The sequence below is a fragment of the Pomacea canaliculata genome, linkage group LG5 (genome assembly GCF_003073045.1).
Source record: "Pomacea canaliculata isolate SZHN2017 linkage group LG5, ASM307304v1, whole genome shotgun sequence".
In the NCBI taxonomy this organism is placed as follows: Eukaryota; Metazoa; Mollusca; class Gastropoda; order Architaenioglossa; family Ampullariidae; genus Pomacea; species Pomacea canaliculata.
In genome coordinates this window covers 26,426,110-26,444,526 of record NC_037594.1, presented here as the reverse complement: position 1 = coordinate 26,444,526, position 18,417 = coordinate 26,426,110, and the positions used below count along the sequence as shown (strand labels likewise).

The 18,417-nt window shown below is 41.5% G+C and overlaps 2 protein-coding genes across 2 annotated transcripts in view; both read right to left on the bottom strand.

Annotated features, from left to right (window-relative positions):
* Window positions 1-3,773: 3,773 nt before the first annotated feature.
* Window positions 3,774-4,834, bottom strand: LOC112564560 (ribose-phosphate pyrophosphokinase 2-like). Its single transcript, XM_025239449.1, is given in 2 exon segments — window positions 3,774-4,476; window positions 4,479-4,834. Coding segments are annotated over 2 exon segments (960 nt in total). The 5' UTR covers window positions 4,804-4,834; the 3' UTR covers window positions 3,774-3,841.
* Window positions 4,835-11,378: 6,544 nt separating this feature from the next.
* LOC112564787 (sperm-associated antigen 1-like) overlaps window positions 11,379-18,417 on the bottom strand; it is a 17,673-nt gene continuing 10,634 nt past the window's right edge. Inside the window, 8 exon segments of the mRNA XM_025239860.1 lie at window positions 11,379-13,343; window positions 14,116-14,211; window positions 14,929-15,000; window positions 15,632-15,970; window positions 16,371-16,497; window positions 17,006-17,119; window positions 17,909-17,998; window positions 18,212-18,319. Of these exon segments, the coding sequence (XP_025095645.1) occupies window positions 13,246-13,343; window positions 14,116-14,211; window positions 14,929-15,000; window positions 15,632-15,970; window positions 16,371-16,497; window positions 17,006-17,119; window positions 17,909-17,998; window positions 18,212-18,319 (1,044 nt within the window). The 3' untranslated portion in view covers window positions 11,379-13,245.

Here is an 18,417-nt window from a genome sequence, read left to right as displayed (position 1 = left end):
GTTGATGGGTTGATGTGTTGATAGATTGGTGGGCTGGTGGTGTTGTTGGGTTGATGGGATGGTGGGTTGGTGGATGGTGCGTTGATAGGATGGAATTTGCAAGACGTAACTCCCTTCATTCATGTTTTTCAGCCACAACCTTTGACCCCTCGCGCTGTACCATTCTTCACGACCCCAAGACCCACACAGCAAAATGCCTGACATCCTTAATCAATGCGGAGAGGAGAAAATCGAAAGAAAAATCGTTAAAATGGAGTTGCCACTGACCCGTCCGTCTTCCTGGTGGGAAGAGAAACCTCAGCACTGACCAATCTCCTCTACCCTCCCCCACAGACCTACCTTCCCCTCACCCTCCCACTGTCACGTGGCATCTAGTGAAGCCCACGGATGTCGTTAGCTGATCGATACAGTGACAACACGTGGGTGGGGGAGGGAGCAGAAGACGTGAGCGGTGGTAGTATTGACGGACCGAAAGTAGTTGCTGCTGATCGATTTTCTTTCTTTTTTTATTTTCTTTTCCTTCCTCTCTGCACATTTCCTTTCAGTCGGCCAGTGCTCGCCTGGCAGTCTGTACTTGCCTGTGTCTTCTTGCCTATCTCTACAGCCTGCATCTCTCGTCTGTTTAAATACCATATCTATATAGGTCGTCTGCATACATAACAAGTCTGTCTATCTTTCTATATAGTCTGTTACTGTCTACTATATATATGTCATAACTCTCGGTCTATATAGCCTGCTACTGTCTACTTAACTACACACAACCAACAGGGGTAACTTGGTTAATTTCTCCCTTGGACTGTAATTTTCTTGTTGGTGATGAATCTTTCCTACATTTATGTCTTGTTTATTCAACACAGTAATTACAAGGCATGGTGAACCACTTGTAGTCACTAGTCTTGCAGTTTATTTACTTTTTGTCTCCTCAGTGAGTGGTGCAGGGTGACAGTTCATCTCCTGTCTGTTGTGATCCGTCATCCCGCTCATTCACATCCATCCATGTTAATTATTTACACCATGCATTCCACAAAGCTCAGCAAGATTTCATGTTTCCAGTCATTCATTTTTGTACCTGTGAAAAGGGGATCAGGGCGTGAGAAGGAAGAGAGGTCACATGCTATTCCTCCCAGACGACGAATGAGTTGGAGAGAGTGAGGTCAAAGGTGGGATGGCGAAATCACGGGCAGTGGCACAAGTCACGTGACCTACCCGTCGTCACCTGACACTGACTGTCCCTCCTAGTACAAACAACCCCAAATACTCTTTTTTCCTCTCTTTCTCTCTCTATATATATATGGGGATGATTAAAAATTAATTATTTATAAAATATCATTTCTGCTGATGTCCGACAACAACAGATGTGAATGTTTCGAACAGGTGTAAACTAGCATCTGACAATTCAGTCAGTTTAAGCTGCGGTGTGTTTGGACTAAAAGTATTGCAATATTTGTTGGTGAGATGTCTGCATTATATGTGCGATAGTTGTAATAGAATTAAAGTCATTTTCTCTGTACATGAATTTCGTAATGTGCGGTGATTTCTGACTTTTTTTGTTTTTGTTTGTTAGTACTATGCAACCTCTGGTTTAAATAGTTGAGAAAATAATCAGTACAGAATTTTTCATCGTTTTCAGATTTTAAAAAAGAGTGATTGTGCGAGGTTCGACCACTTTGTTCGCGAACTAAACCTGATTAGTTTCTGGTTTCCTCGAGGCTGGTTACAGATCCATGAGATACCTACTACAAGTATTTGAAGTAGTGCCAGGTTATTTAGCCCGGCTAAGAGTTTTTCCTACCTTCTGTACTCCAAAGATCAAAGTATTATCACTGCAATTACTTTTTTGCACTTGTTGAACAACTTCTTTTCCTTTTTCAGTTTTCCACTGGGAAAAAAAACCCTATTCACCGTACAGCCTGTTCTCTGATGTCACTGTAAGCTGTCTGAGATTTCCAACTCAATCTTCGTTTTTCTTGTCAAACAAACCCATCAGCGACTGGACTCAGGTGGTCGGTGAGTGAAGACTGAAGGACTCGTAGAGTCCAGGAAGCAGCGAGTACAAGATCGGATGTTGCAACTGGTTTACCAGGGTCCATGTACCCGGTGTCAGGTGATGTCCCATGTGTATAGTAAAATAAACAAGAGCAGGCAGAGAATCAGAAAAATGTTGTCATTCCGAAGTCCTCTGGATTTGGCGAGGGTTGCTGTTGTCTGTGTTGTAGTGGAAAGCATTGTTTCAGTAAAAGACAATGTAAAAGTAATGCTGAAGGAAGGAATGTATATATTATGGTATTCTTTGGAATGACAAGGCATCACAAATATTGAGAGTTATGAGTTTTAAAGTACTAATTGCCTTTGGCAATAAGACCTGAAGATGTAAAGTACAAGGTGTCATTAACAGGAAGATGTAAATTGTGTATTAAAGATGAGAGATGTTTATACACAAGATCATGTTTTCTTTTTTTAATCAGAAATACCATATTCTGTACAAAATGTAAGGACTGGATGTAATTTAGCAAAATCCTTTATCAAACTCATCACAGGCTGTGGTGTGTTAAGACCTTTGCCCTGTTTACAAAAGCAGAAAGTGATCAGCACGGATACATAATCTGTAGGGCTGCAGATGGCAGGAAACCATGGTTACATAGCCTACATGATTAATCTTTCACCAAGAAAGACCTCATCAGAAAATGGATCGACTTCAGGCTGGGTTGGCCCCCGGCTAGCAGCCAAAGACACAAGAGAACAATGAAGCTGTTGGACAGTTCTGTGGAAGCTGAGGTTTCTTGCTGAAAGTCTGGTATTCACATCCGTTTCTCAGCTTACAGCCATGACAACTCGCCCCCAGGCACTAGTGCCACTTGTATGTCAGCTGCTTTGTATTCTTTGGAAGGTGAAACTAAATAAAGTATCACAAATGGTTTGAAATGTCGAAGAAAATTATCACTGGCCCTTCTGTTCGAGAGGTTGTACCCGCAGTCCCTGCTGGTGGCCATCAAGTCCTTCAGGGTGTCTCACACAATCAGACTAATTCGATGCATGAATATGGCAGTCAGTCAGGTCGTCTCAACAATGTCTTTGACTGCGGGAATTTCCCCATGACTTTCTTTCAACAATATTGTAGAAAAACAAAATCGGGGTCCAGATCATTATACTCGGTTTCAACTCAATCAAACACGGCAGCAGACACTTGGAGTGTTTGCGATTTTTTCTTTCTTTTAAATCACAGTCTTGTGAGTCTGGCTTTTAGTCTTATGGTCCAGTGGCTTTCTCCAGACTTTTTCTGGCACCGGGCCACCATGGCTTCGATCGCGCACCCACAGATGACCGAGGCTGTGTTTGCCCATCGCCAGCCATGGCACCCTTGTTGGATGACAGCGAATTTTCCTTTCTTGATGTGAACTGTGCTCTGCCCACCTGCAGTTCCCTGTGTTATTTGCTTTAGTCTTAACTTCAGTTTTCATATAGGAGCACGCACACAAGCACGCACGCGCTCGTGCCTGCCTCCTCACATGCTTCAAGCTCACTCATCGCAGAACTACACATAACACGTGCTGCTGCCATGATTACAATTCCTCACCACAGAAAGCATGGTCTTGCAAAGTTTAAGACTACATAACTGATCACGACGAACTAAAGAACCAGCACGACCACCATCATCCAATCCGGCAATCACGTGACGAGTAAAAGGAAAGAATGAACGAACAAACGAATGCACGAAGGAAAGAAATGAAGATTAGTTAACTATCATCAGGAGGGGCATGAGATGTCTGGATAGATCAAAAATCACTGAGAAAAAATTTAATGGCTGCAGAAGTTGGAAACGGAAGGAAGGATGGAGGTACAATTAGAGGGGAACGTTACTGAAGAGGAAAGAGAGAGATTCACCATTGTGAGTCCTACGTACAGCCTCGGCAAAAATGGCCGACACGTCGATCGTCCTGATCTTGGTGCTGTGCGCCATGTTGATGGCCTGGGGCAGCGTGTTGGTCACCATCACCATCTCCAGCTTGGAGTCGTTCACGCGGGCGACGCCTGGACCTGAGAAGAATCCATGAGTGCAGACGGCCAGCACCTGGCGGGCACCGGCCTCCACTAATTTCTCTGCCGCGCGACACATCGTGCCGCAGGCGTCCGCCACGTCGTCCACCAAAATGGCGACGCGGTCTCGCACATCTCCGACCAAAATCATGGCGACCGTTTGGTTGACCTTAGTGCGGCCTTCGTGGAGGAGAGCAAACTCCACGTTCAGCTTGTCGGCCAGTGACGTCACCTTCTTGGCAGCTCCAGTGTCAGGGGCCACGAGGCAGCAGTGGCGCCAGTCCGGGATCTGACTCCTGATCCACAGCAGGATGGCAGGTTCGGCGGTCAGGCAGTCCACGGGGATGTCGAAGAAGCCCTGGATCTGCGGGGCGTGGAGGTCCATGGTGATCACGTGATCAGCTCCGGCCGCGGACACCATGTTGGCCACCAGCTTGGCGTCACTGTCGTCCTGTTTTCTCGCTTCTTCTCGTCCTGCCGCGCGTAAGGAAAGCAGGGGACGACGGCGGTGACGCGACCTGCCGAGGCCATCTTGCAGGCGTCGATCATGATCAGCAGCTCCATCAGCATGTCGTTCACTTCGTCACATCCGGTCTGGACGACGTACACATCCATTCCACGCACCGACTCGCACAGCTCGACACTCCACTCTCCACTGGGCAACCTCTTGGTGACCACCTGGCTCAGCTCCAGGCCCAGATGCTCGCACATCTTCATGGCGAGGTTAGGGCAGGAACTTCCTGACAACACCTTCATGTTTACCGCCATTTCGTCCTGGAACTGCTCTCTGGTTTCAGCACGCTCGTGGAGGTACTGGATGAACAAGTTTAGGACAAAGCAAGATATTTCTTCTGTCTGGTTATTGTCAAAATTTATTATTTCTGTTACTATCATGAGGAACTTCTAAATCTTTGGTCCAAAGAACAAAGATGAGAAGGAGTAGGAAAGGGGAATGGAGAGAAGTAAATTCTGACAGAAAAGGGGAAGAACAAGAAGAATAAAATGTGTATTGTTGTTTATAACTCACACGACTGGTATGTAGGTTTCTTCCACAAAATCTTCTCGTTTAAATAGTCCGTGGATTGTACAGACCTTTCGTCCGGTGCATCCCGAGACACACGACTGTACCCAGTTCTGAACCGGATACTTTACCTGGCTCTGTAGGATCGCATCCCAGTCTGGTAGGAGTTTTGCAGAAAAGATCGGCAAAGAGACAGCTTATAAAACACAGATTGGACAAGGTCTGAAGGAGGACCATGGTGTATCTCCCCAAACACACGTGGCAGAAGCTATTCGTGCAAGTAAGAAGAAAAAAGCGGACGGAGCTATTGCCACGTACTTTCTCACGTCGTGCAGACACGTGGACAGAAGATTCAATCGAGCTGAGCTACTGTCACGTAATTATCACGTCAAGCTGGCTACTGGTGCGGAACGGAGAGTGTTGACAAGTCACAAAACTTGTTTACAAGCCTTTTATTGTTGTTTAACAAAAGTGAACCCGTCCTTCCCTATCTTTGACTTGATCAACAGATAAGTCAGGCCGAGAATGAAAGAAATCCCGCACTTTTACAAAACATTCACTTTTCTAATTTTTTTAAGTTGCTAAAGAGATCCTTTTATAACAGTTCACCGAGACATCATTTTCAAGCACAAACATTTTATTAGACAGACAAGAATCTTTTAGTCATTTAGCATTCCCCTACCCCACAAAAAAATCAGTTTTATTTTTAAAATATAAGGTTAAGAGATTCAAGAGAAAAAAAATTACTAAACGCAAGTCGTAAATATTTTCGAAGAATTACGGATGCAAACAGACAAGATAATACACAGGACCAGTGAATGGACAAGAAAAGTCTGTCGTCGCCAACTGAAGATGTTGACATCTTGACGGGTGAGACTGCGGGTCAGACCGTGGAGGAGGGAGCGATACTGATCAACTCCGGTGATATGCAAAATTTCTAAAGCAGTAAGACAGCAGGTAAAACTGCTGAATACAGCACGTGAATCATGCTCACTATGATGGTGTATTATCTGGCCAATACAGTCAAACAAGCTTTCTAATTAAACTGACAGACATGATTACAGAAGTAGACATTACAGATTAAAGCAGTCAAGCGGCGTAACAAAAAGTTCCCAAATCTAGCGGGTGTACAGGCAGTGAGATCACGTGGTGCATACACGTGGCAGGTAGAAGTAAACATCAACCATCTTTTCAAATAAAGTATGTTGGGTTGACATGATTTTTTTTATACAGTAGCCCTAGCTAACTTTGAATACTGAAGCGTTTGCACCAAAATTAAAGGTATACTCAAGGCTTGTGATAAGGCTCTGGTGACCGTCTAACGTTTCAAAAATATATTTAGTTACAATGACAGAGCACGAGAGCGATACAGGAGAAATAAAGGATTGGTTTTTCACTTAATTACCACTTATTAGCACTATTTCGGTTGCCGATGTTTATAAACATTGAAAAAATCCAGTGAAATCGACCTTTGTGTCCTTCCGCCGAGTAACCACGATAGCTTCCCGAGATGATCAAGCAGACGAGTCTTATTGTGACGTCAGTCTCCTTGTGACGTCACACGCACAGGAAGTGTCTGGGGTCATTGCGAAGATTTGACGTCATTTTATCGTATGACGCACTCTGTGTGTCAGGCTTGTAAGGCTCTGTCTGTCGGAAACTGATGAAAAGACAATTTTTAATCTTTTCCAACTTTTCGTGGCAATCGGGTGCAGCACATTCTCGAGGCGTGGTTGTCACTATGGAAACCACACGTCATAGGGTCACGTGACGGAGAACGAGACTTCGTGGAAGCACAAAAAGAGTCCTGTGTAATTTCTCTTATTAAACACAACATTCTACTAAAAACCTTCAACGTTTTCCACATGAACACACATATAAATAGACGAGATTCAAATGTATCCTACTCTTTATGCCATTCTAAGCAGTTTTATTTTGCCTTTAGAATCCCTTTAAGTGTTACAAATCATACAGCCAGTTATAGAGTATCCACCTGTAGGCATGTATCACTCCAACCCTCTCTCTCTCTCTCCATACACACGGAAACATCTCTCTTCTTGCACAAGAACATCTCTCTTTGCAGCTCAAGAAGAAATCGTGCGACTCTCTGACCGAAAAATAGTTCCAGCCAGACCGGCCTGTTGCCATGTCTGATGTCGAGATAGGAAGTGCTAGCCGGCCATGACAGCAGTAATTACTGTAATCGTCGTACGGTCTTAATGCCTGCACAGCCACAGAATCTTCAGGAATCTCTGGTGCATTCCAATAAGGTCAGCGGGTCCAGGCTGACACACTTCACCTTCACGTCCCTCGGGAGAGTCGGCAGCCCTCGCCTGACCTCTTGACCTTGCTGCTGTAACGTCTGTACTTAGTGTTACCCGTTCTCTGTGATTCATGTCAGATTTGTTCAGTTGCCAGTCAACAGAATTGACTGCGTGTGTCAAAGACCTGCCCTCGTCTGCCCTCCCATTATCGTCGATGTAAGTGGGACGCATGAAAATTCACATCCGAAAATGATTGGGTTTTGGGGGGTAGAGAAGGGGTCGTGTCCTCCACTGTGTTGGTGGCACACATCTCTGTAAATATGCTTACCAGACGTTCTATCTCTGAGTTTGCTATTTGTTAATCATATGTAGAAGCTTTGATGTTTGTCTTTTGGGTCTTGCATTATGTTTACTGTCTCTTCTTTAATTCTGCTCGAGCGTGATGGTTCGCTTCCTGATACTCTCAATTCACTTTGAGGTTTTTTTCCCCTTCCATTTAATCGTGCTTCATTTTTTCAGCCTCTCCATCATTAGTCTTCTAACCATCTGTCTTCGCATTCAGTCAGCCAGCCACAAGCACTGTCATTCATGACACACAAACACGTACACAAGAAATATAACATACATATTTAATTAACTTTGAATCAACCAATTTAATTGTACACTGCATGACGATGATTCCACGTACTTGTTTCGGGTAGATAGTATGACAGACATGGAGATTGTGGTCTGTGGAAAGACATATACACACTTCTTCTCTCATTTTTATTTGTCTTCTGTTGCGGATCAAACTTCTGGACGCGAAGGTGATGCTGCTGCAGAGAAAATTCATTGTGATGAATAAATTATTCTTTACCTGGACATCAAGCGAATAACTTAGACGAGACAAGGAAATGGATGGTTCTCATAATAACCAACCCATGCTGCTATTTTCGCAACTTTATTAATAACTTTTCACAATAAACTGCTCTCACGACAGTCCTTCAGTTCTTTGTGTTTTCTTCTTGCGGAAACGACCTTTATGATTAGGTCCACTTTGTCAAGCAGGTGCAACTGTTGTCATTTCAGATGTCATCGTCAATATGTCGTGACTTGTCCCACTATAATTTCCTCTCAAAGCTTTGTAATCAGGTTGCATGTTGCAACACCAAGCCCCTGTTGAAAAAAAGGATACACGAATTAGCAACGATTGTCGTGACATCTTCAGTATCATCAACACTCACCTCACACTCCTCTCAGTTTTGTCTCCTGAGCATCCTCCTCCCCTTCCACACACAAATTTCCTAACACTGAAAATATTGTAAAACATTTGTTTCCTCTTTTCGCGCTCTTTCTACAGATAGAAATGTGAAAGAAGAGAGAAGATGAAAATAAACATTACGACGAAAGAAGAAGTACTATACTATTTTTTAATAATTATGCTCACGGGTGGAGTGCGTGGGTTTACTGGCTCAAATCCGAGAATCTAATGCATGCTATTCGTTGCTTCGCATCTTTTGACTGAACAAAGTATTATTGTTTTTTTTCCGCGTGGGTTTCAGAGAACATCGACAGACCAAGGAGAGTTTGTTGGAAGCAGCTCTCTGCTCCGAGATATTACCCCACACACACCAATCGATCCCACCCGCCATCAGGTGAGCACGCAGACCGTCTGCCACCCAGTCAGGCAGCAAGTCTCACGTGTGTTGCCAGTCCATGGCTGTGCGAGACATCCGTGGGTTGGATTACTTTCATATCTCGGTATTTTTATGTACAACAGAGCCACTCCCACGCCGTTTGCTGTTACCCAGCATGCACCACTCACCTGGTGCAGGTGTTAATACCAGGGATGATGATGTACAGAACTGCACGTCTGGTGCTCACAGCGAGGAAACAGGATCTTGCCACTCCTCTCCTTGGTTTTCTGTACTGGTTACCCATCCTTTCTGGCATCTAGTACAAACTGTGCTGTTTTAAGTTTTTGCTGTCTCATGTCCTGATTATTTCTCTTCCCCTACATCCCACCCAGACACATGTCCTTCGTCATCAGACGTGTCACCAGAACAACATATGGCCACAGGATTTTTAGTTACTGTGCAGCGAAACAATGGAACTCTTTCCTTTTCCACCACCTACTCACTATTGAATCCTCTGAATGAGCACTGAAAACGCATCTCTTCATTAAACATTACTCCCAACAATGGTCCACACTCTCGTCCTTCTTCAACACCCTCTTCCCCGTTTGTTGGCTACTACCTTACTCGTCTCACTCTCAAGAATCATTTACCCGATTCATCTCTACGTTTTCTATACTTTTTTTTCAATTAATCATCAGTACTGTTGTTTATTCGTCCGTCCTTCGTATGTCGTCCATGTCTCTTTCTTGTGTCTTTCTCTCGGAGCACACTCCTTACGAGCGCGAGTATGCGTTGTAGTAATGACACGCCATCCTAACAACCGCTCTACCTGTAAATTTTTCTTTAAAAATAGATCATGGCCACGGATGACACGCGGTTCGAAAATTCCTTGATCCTTTAAAAAAAATCTTTCAAGAAAATAACTGCATTTGTCTGTGATAACAGCACTGGAAGTACTCCGACATTTACAGGCATTCATCTCTTGTTTGTCGATGACCTGATGATCCTTCCTGCACGTGGCACATCACCAGGTATGCGTATGCCTTGAACTTTTGGCAACATTCATCATCGCATTAACTACAACTGTAAACTGCCTGGTACGCAAGAGTGAAGGTGCCACACAGAGAGGGTCAGACACGTGACCAAAGAATAACAAACGGCGCAGTGAGAGAACACCAACGACGCCGTCAGCCGACTGAAAGTATTAACGACGACATTCCGTAAAAACGGTTGCCAAACTGCTGGAAGGTGATAAACACGAGCAGAATAAGAGATGGGAAGAGAGAAAAAAAATGACGATGACGGGTGTAGGATAAACAGAACATTATTTTCTGCATCTAACAAATGCAGGGTCAAAACTAATAACAACAGATGGAATGAAGAGAACGGAATGCTAGAATGTGTACACGATGAGCAATTAGAGAAACATGGCCAGACCGTGGTTAGCAAAAATCTTTTGTTTAGAAATCGTGCCGATGAAGATGACGGGAGCAAAGACCAACAGCCGACAGAAAAGCAGGGCGCGTGTAGAAAATCGATCTTGCCGGCCATGATCGGCACTCCCAGGCCGGAGCTGCTGACCTCTCGCCTTTGACCTGGGGCATCAGCCACCATCATGGGCATCCGTGGGAGAGGGGGAGGAGAATCACATCATGAATTAGGGACCTCACAGCCAGTAAGTCCCGAGCAACCCGAGAGAGAGAGAGGGAGGGTCGGTTGGTTGTTAGTGTTTTGCGGAGTGCCAGCGACATAGGTCATACCAAGGCAATGAAAGAATCACACGCAACTGGTTTTTTTTTTCTGATTTGTGCCATCAACACTCAGAGAGGGAAAGGTTGGTTGTTGCGCCAGTAACAGGTCATACAAAGGCAATGAAAAAAATCACATGCAACGATTTCTTCTCCCCTCCCTCAACAAAACAAAACAAAGCGCACTACAAAGCCACAGTACGTATACTTCAGTAGGTAAGAAATAGTATTTAGTGAGGTTGACGTGGAACAAACTGATAATTCTACGAACTCGTTACATTCAGAAACACAAGCAGCAAGAGGAGAGAGGATAGCGAGCGATGCAGGCTTTGTATTCATGCCCGGCGCATCATCCGACCTCGCTCCCCATTCTCTCAGTTCCACGGCAATCGATAAACGGTTTTCAAGGTGTGACGTCAGCTCAAGGTCTCACCAGCTGCCATCTCCCTACAACATAAAACCATCCAGTGTCTATGGTTTTGAACCCTGGTTTGCCGGTTCTTTGAGGTGGAAAGGCATGCACCACAGGCAGCCTCTGGTGTGGTTTGTGACAGTCATTTAATGAATGAAGGTTTCTAGATTAAAGCCTTTTTCAGCTGTTGACAATATTACATCCACAGATCGAAGTACACACACATGCATCCACCACCCTTTCAATGCACAAGATAACTGAATACTGAACAAAAATACAAACTGATTGTGAAACAATATTTTAAGCACATATTCTTTACAAAAAGTAATTATAAATAGACAAAGTTATCACCACTCTGGTTGTTAATGCAACCACATCTTATAAGATGAAAAATGTCTAAAATTACAGTTTTGAAAACAAAATCAGCAGAAGGTGTGGTAAATCATCAGTGAAACAGTTTCACGGGAGATGCAAGCACTCGCATAACAAAACCTGGCCAGTGATTCACATTTACTGCTCATCCAAAGAAAGACTTAGGTAGTTCACAAAGGTCAACATACAAGCTGTGTTTTATTTCACCTTAAGAACTGGATCAAGTGATCTGTGCCAGACTGGATATTCCTAATAGGACAGAACACAACACTGGGGGACTGCTGTCAAAACTGATCACAGAGGAAGAAAACAAACATAAATGCAACTGGCCAAACCCAATGAATTGTCAAACTTGCTAACAAACCACACATACCCTGGTAATCTCAGCAAAAAGAGGTGAATGGTTTTATTTAGGGAACATCAGACGGCAAAATGGCAGTATTTTCAATGTTTGTAAAATGTTTGTTCAACTCATAGATGAATGTCACAGACTGCACAAATATTGCTCTTTTTTTTTTTAGCCTGCTTAATTTACTAAGGCTTGGCACTTTTTATGTCATGGGTAGCACACAAAATGAGTTTTTGGATAGAGCTTTGAGGTGGGTGTTGCGATGCCTTGCTAAGAAAATATATTCAAAAAGAGAAAGAAACCTGAAAAATAACCACTTAAACCAAACAACCTGGAGAAGGTGAGTATAGCGCAACTGATTCCCTTCTGCAATGACAGACCACTCACATGCAATCAATACTTATTAAACTCTGAAGCCAGTTTTTTCAATGAAAACAACAAAAAAACTGGTTGTATCACAACTGGAATTACTAGGTAAATGGAAAACAATGCTGCGCAACAGCTTCATGTTGCTGAATGATTTGGGTGATCAAGACTAGAAAGTTAGACCATTGTATATATGGCCTGGTCTTCTTGATTACTTTGCAACATAGAATACTATCTTTAGCCCTCATTCTGCTGCTTGCTGAAGGAAGGAATGGACTAAATGGCTATCAAAAACAATCATTTGCAAGCTGGAACACACAGGATTGCAATACAATGCAAGTGATTTAAAGTATTTCAACATGCTTATCACAATAATGACAAGATTATTTCTTTTCTTTTTCATACTAGAAAATCTCATAAAAGTGATCTAATACTAATTCCTGCAACCCACCGACGCCCCTTTAAAAAAAATGCACCTGAAAAAGATTATGCTACAAACATTGCTGCCCTAGTTTGTGCACATATATGCTGCTTAAAAGCAACATTGAGTTACATATATGGTCTCTGTGCTTTTATATACGAGTCCTTAGGTTAAAACTTCACCCAAACCTTGGACTTTAGACTGTTTCACACTTCTTTCTGTAAGTCATGGAGAGAGGATGATCCTACAAAATATATGGGCTTTTCTTTGCTGCTAGCAAAAGACTCTTCTCTGCCCATTTCAAATATCTTCGAAGATAATCAGCCATAGAACTAACTTGTCTCCCTAAAACTTTTCTGTGTGTCTCTTCAGGTTTCTCCCTCTGATTAACTTTGTTATCAATTCTGGATTTTCAAACAACAAAATTACATCAACATTAACCAATAAGTACCCTTTCTCCTAAACTTCACAACATTACTTTCTCTGAAATATTACACTGCAGCCACTTCTGCATCTGAAGAAGACAAAATAATAATAAAAAAAATCCTCAGCAAAAATCTGAAGTAAACAGTCGAATACATGCAGCATGATCTGTTCATACAGCACCACATCACCATGAACAGCATCTACCGCTCGACAAGTCAAAGACATTTGATTCCAAAGTCTTTTTTGATCGATGCCACATCTTCTTGGGGGTAGATTCCTTGGCCAGAAACTATATCCAAAATTTGGCTAACTTCTGCACACAGACATCACAGAATGCTCAAATGTTATCTCTGCATGCAAACTTATTTCTGTACACAGAGTTCTCAAGAATTCATAAAAAGCAAAAAACTTTCTCTCTGCGTCCCGCACATAATGTAAAAAATTGCATAGTAATATATTTTTATACACTTTGGGGTTTTTCATCTAAAAATTCATAAAATATAATATACAGGTAGTCCTCGGGTTATGACGGTCTTGAGTTATGTCGTTTCGTGGTTACGACGCTTTATATGACGCTCATTCTGACTTATGAGGTTTAGCGTCGTACACTGTTTATTATTCTTACTGCACTTACAGCACTTACAGTACAGTATTTCACTATTAAACGTACTGTACTGCAAAATATTTTACTGTACTTATGTTTATTGATAGTTATGTAGGGTACTGTGCTAGGATAGGTGTTTGGATAGGCTAAGTGTTTGCAGTACTGTACTGTTATTATGGTAGTAAATGGTACAGCACTGTATGAACGCATGATCCGACTTACGTCAAAATTCGGTTTACGACGCCGCGTTAATAACGGATCCCCGTCGTAAGTCGAGGAATACCTATATACTTTCCACTGATTGAATTTTGCAGAAAATCCGGGAAATATTTTCCCATTAATTTCTTATAAAAACCAGCGAAATAGTAAAGAAATAGTGAATAGTTACTGTACAAATTCATAAGAATTAATCTGCACTTGGATATGTTAGTTTCTACTGACCAAAAATAATTAGACAGTACACTTGATCATCAGAACAAACCTTCTTTATCTTTATTGGAGAGGAACAATACAACAGTTGCAAATCTTGGAACCTGTCGCAGATAGGACAAAACCTTGTATGCATGATCCACCTCACCTGAAAAAAGTCCCGATGTGCATATGAAGTGAAAGAATGTTTTTATTCTTCTTTATATGCTTTAAAAATGTGTTAAATGAGCAGTTGCTATGTGTGTGTGTGAGAGAGAGAGAGACTGATACTTTATTGCTTTAACAGCATAGCTCCAGCATGGGTATGAACATCTGTCAAAATATATACATATCATAGAACTGCTGTAAAGATAGTTCAATTATAAAAAGACCAGTTAATCTTCTATAAATACATGTAGGAAAAAACTCTATACACACACACCACATAGCAAAAGACAGTATCTAGGAATTTATCCACTTACACACACAAAGGCCCCTACTCTTACATGACTGCCATATACACATTAAAAATTCTCTTAAAAGATAAAATATTTCAAGGCTATTGGCCGGCAAAACAAGAGCAAGTGAGTGAGATAAAAATAGATCAAGTGAGAGGGAGACAATTTCTCTCAGCAAACCAACACTAACCAATAGTAATAAAATCATTTTTAAATTTCATTTTAACTAGATTCTAAGTGAATAAATAATTTAGTATTACGTGTCTTTCTTGTCCCTTTTCTTTAATCATACTTTCTTCTTTTCATTTGTTTTTAAAGTGTTTATCTTTGTTGATGTTCAACTGGCCATTGTTAGTTTTACTACTGTCTACCCTCTGTGAACATCTGTAACTGTGTTTGCTTTATGTCTATAAATCATTTAAGCTCACCTGTCCTTGCATCTTGTGCAGCACACTGCATAACCGTCTGTAATATATTCCCATCCAGGTTGTTGCTGATAACTGAAAACATAGCCATTGCATTTGGAAAACAATGTCTTTCCCAGCTTCCTGAGGTCATCAGTCCCCAAAAATTAAACATTTCACTTTTGCAGACACCCCTACAAAATCCAAGCAAAACAATTTTCAAGGTCCATGGCTGGTATGTTTGAAATCTCCCATCCCTTCTAGCCCCTAAAAATAACCTGAACCCAAATCTAACAATACAACACAAACCTTCTCCTTTCCGACCAAAACCGCAAATATCTAAAACTGACCATTATGTTCTCAGTTTTACAGTAAATACATTTACACTCCCAAACGTATGCTCTCTCGACATAAATTGAATTATAAATTTCTTCAATAAACAAATTAAAAAAAATTCTCATTACTTCCTGGAGAGACGTCTTATAAAGGCACTTTTTAAATCATATAAAATCTAGTTGCTTTAAAACAACAGGGTTTATAAACTCTGGGGAAGACTGGTACTAGATATAAACCTCAATACATACCACTATCTGTGAAGCAAACACATGAAACACGAAACACCTGCATCGGGAATCAGGAAAACAGGCATTCTAGATATGGGGACATGGAAAATCTGCATCTTGCTTTATTAAACCGTTGAGAGGTCAATGAACAGAAAACTGCCCACCTTTCGGGAGATCCTCTGGTGCAATTTGCTTCAGCAGCTGGGCATAGACTTTAATGTCTTTGGTCTGCTTCAGAGAATTCCACTGCTGAATGAATTCATATGGAGTTATCTTTCCCTCTGTTGTCCTGGGAGTAGGGGTAACCGGCAGCCCTAATCCAGTCTGTTTCACTGCAGATGCCTTGGATTTTCCTCTTCCTACCTTTTTGGTTCCATCACCTGTTTTGGATCTGCTGTGCATCTCTGATGCTAGTGGCTGTGCAGAAACTGGTAACTGTGGACTTCCTTTAGAGACTTCTGTGTGTGGAAGGGTCGGATGGCTGTTTGGCTTGGATTCAATATCTGCAAAATGAGCCCTCTCTATGCATTCTGTATTTAGAATTGACACCTAATACTGTTCACACTTTACAATAACATGCAGCTAGTGGAACATGAACAGAAGAGATAAAATGTGATTATATTTTCTTGCCTTCAGAAGCAGTCCTTTCGGAGAGTTTTTTATTCATAGTCTGTCATGAAGTATATGAAGAAATTTGCAGTCATGGCTACACAAAACAAGAAAATTAGTGGTTTTGCTGTTTGAATATATAGCCTGATGGAACTGGCCTGTATCTAACATGGTAAGTAATAGTTGTGAGATAAAATAGAAATAACAAAAGGACAGGAAAAGTGAGGTGAGAACTTTATGCAGAACCACAAAGACACAGAAAATTTGATATCTGCGGAAAAAAAAATTTCCTACTTGCTGGTGTTTCCTTCTCATCATCCGAGTCATCAACTTCCTCTATCTGAACTCTTGTCCTCTTTTTCTCAGCCTGCGTAATGTTTCTCTTTGTCTGAGATGACTCTCTCTTCAGCTTCTCATATTCCTACATCACATTAAACAAAAAAGATTTTTAAAAAAATATCCAGAGCAAGCTTTAAGGTCCCTATCACAAACAACTTGAATATTTATGGTCAGAAAGGTTTAGGAGTTTTTGGAGTAGGAAGCAAGATGCCAGGATCAGTCTGGATGAAGCTTTCCAGAAACAGAGGTAACTCAAATGTAGGCAAAAAATGAAATAAAACCGACAAAACAAGAGCATAGGAGAAAGAAATGTGTCATGGTCATAGTATATTAGGGGGATGGGGGTTGTGTCCGGAGACGTGTTTAAAGGCCCACCTGCATGTGAGACCCTGTACAGGTAAAGGTTCACATGATTTCCTGCTATCCATCAACACTACAGCTGACGTTCTTCTTTCAAACCTTAACACCACCACAGAAATCTTTGAAAGTACTAATTTACTATTACGAGCATTTTTGTTTGGTGAATTTATAAAATGGTTTGTCTTTTGAAGACAGATAATTCCCTGCATATGCTGTCAGCGTTAACCCACCTCCTTGTATAAACCTTTCACAATCTCTGTTTCCCGTTTGGCTGCTGTGTTGGAAGGTTCTAGCTGTAGCAGCTTTAGCAAGTCTTGAAGACACTCTCTGTACTGGCCTTTCATCTGCCCAAGGAAAAAAACATCAACACCTTGTGCTATGGTGAGAGATGGTATGAGAAGAAATGATGATTAAGATCCCATTGCTTATTGGCAATACTGATGGCTCCACACACCCTTTTTGAAGATGTCACTTGACACTTTATAAAAGACAATGACTGCTGACGCATACAATTGGTAGCAATACAGGAGAGATGTCAAAATATAAAAACACACTACTGGCAACAATGCTCCCTCTGCTTGGCTCACAAAACCTCAGTATTTATTCGGCATCTAATGAAAGGTCTAGAAACAACCACTACCTACCATTTGCACATGTGCATTCTCACCCCTAAACACTCTGGGCAGTGAAACATGTCATTCACCCATATATGCTCAACCACTAGAACATTTTAGAAGTGGAATAACTTGTTAATTTAACATGCGCTGCTAGCAGGCAAGATCAAAGCAATGTGGCCACATTGAGTGCAAGTCATGAGCATAACAGTCCTGCTGGCCATTGCAGCACATTTAAAGAGTTGAGCTAAATTTATTTTGTAACAGTTTGATTGATTATCCTTCCAAAACAGACTTTTCTAATTGTTTTATACACATAAGCGATTGCATTATTTCTTAACTCTACAGAACACTATACTTAATGTAAAAGTGATGACATTGGTCCAGCTGCCATAAGATGGTAAAAGTCACTTCTTAAAAATCTCTTACATTAAGATATTGGATATATTTCTTAGTATTCATGTCAGCGATTGACAGACTTTCAAATAAGCTTGACAATAATGAGGCGCTTTAACTCACTTTTCGTGCCAGTGCTCGACGATAGTACGCCTTAGAATTGTTATCTTCAAGCTTCAAAGCAGCATTACAATCTTCTTCTGCTTCTTGTGCCTGTAAATAAGCCAAGAATAGTATTCAAAATCTACACATGCAGCAATTTTAAGAGTCTCTTCTTATACACTCTGAGGTATACAGATAATACATAAATTCTGGTAAATGTATATAGACTGCTTGAAACTGATACAATTTTGAGATGGACATATTCATCATATTTTGAACGAGGTTGCTGTCAGAAAAAAATGTTTGAACACAATGCACACTGACCTTATCTATTTTCAAAAAACAGAGAGCTCGGTTGGTGTAGATTACAGCCTTGTTGCTGAAAAGGTCTAAGCACTTTCTGTAGCACTCAATGGCTTGCTCATATTGTCCCTGCACACAAAACGTCTTTTAAAGTAGATATAATCCTTTTAAGCATATTTATGCACTCCAACAGAATACTTCTTACAAACCTGAAACACCCAAGAATA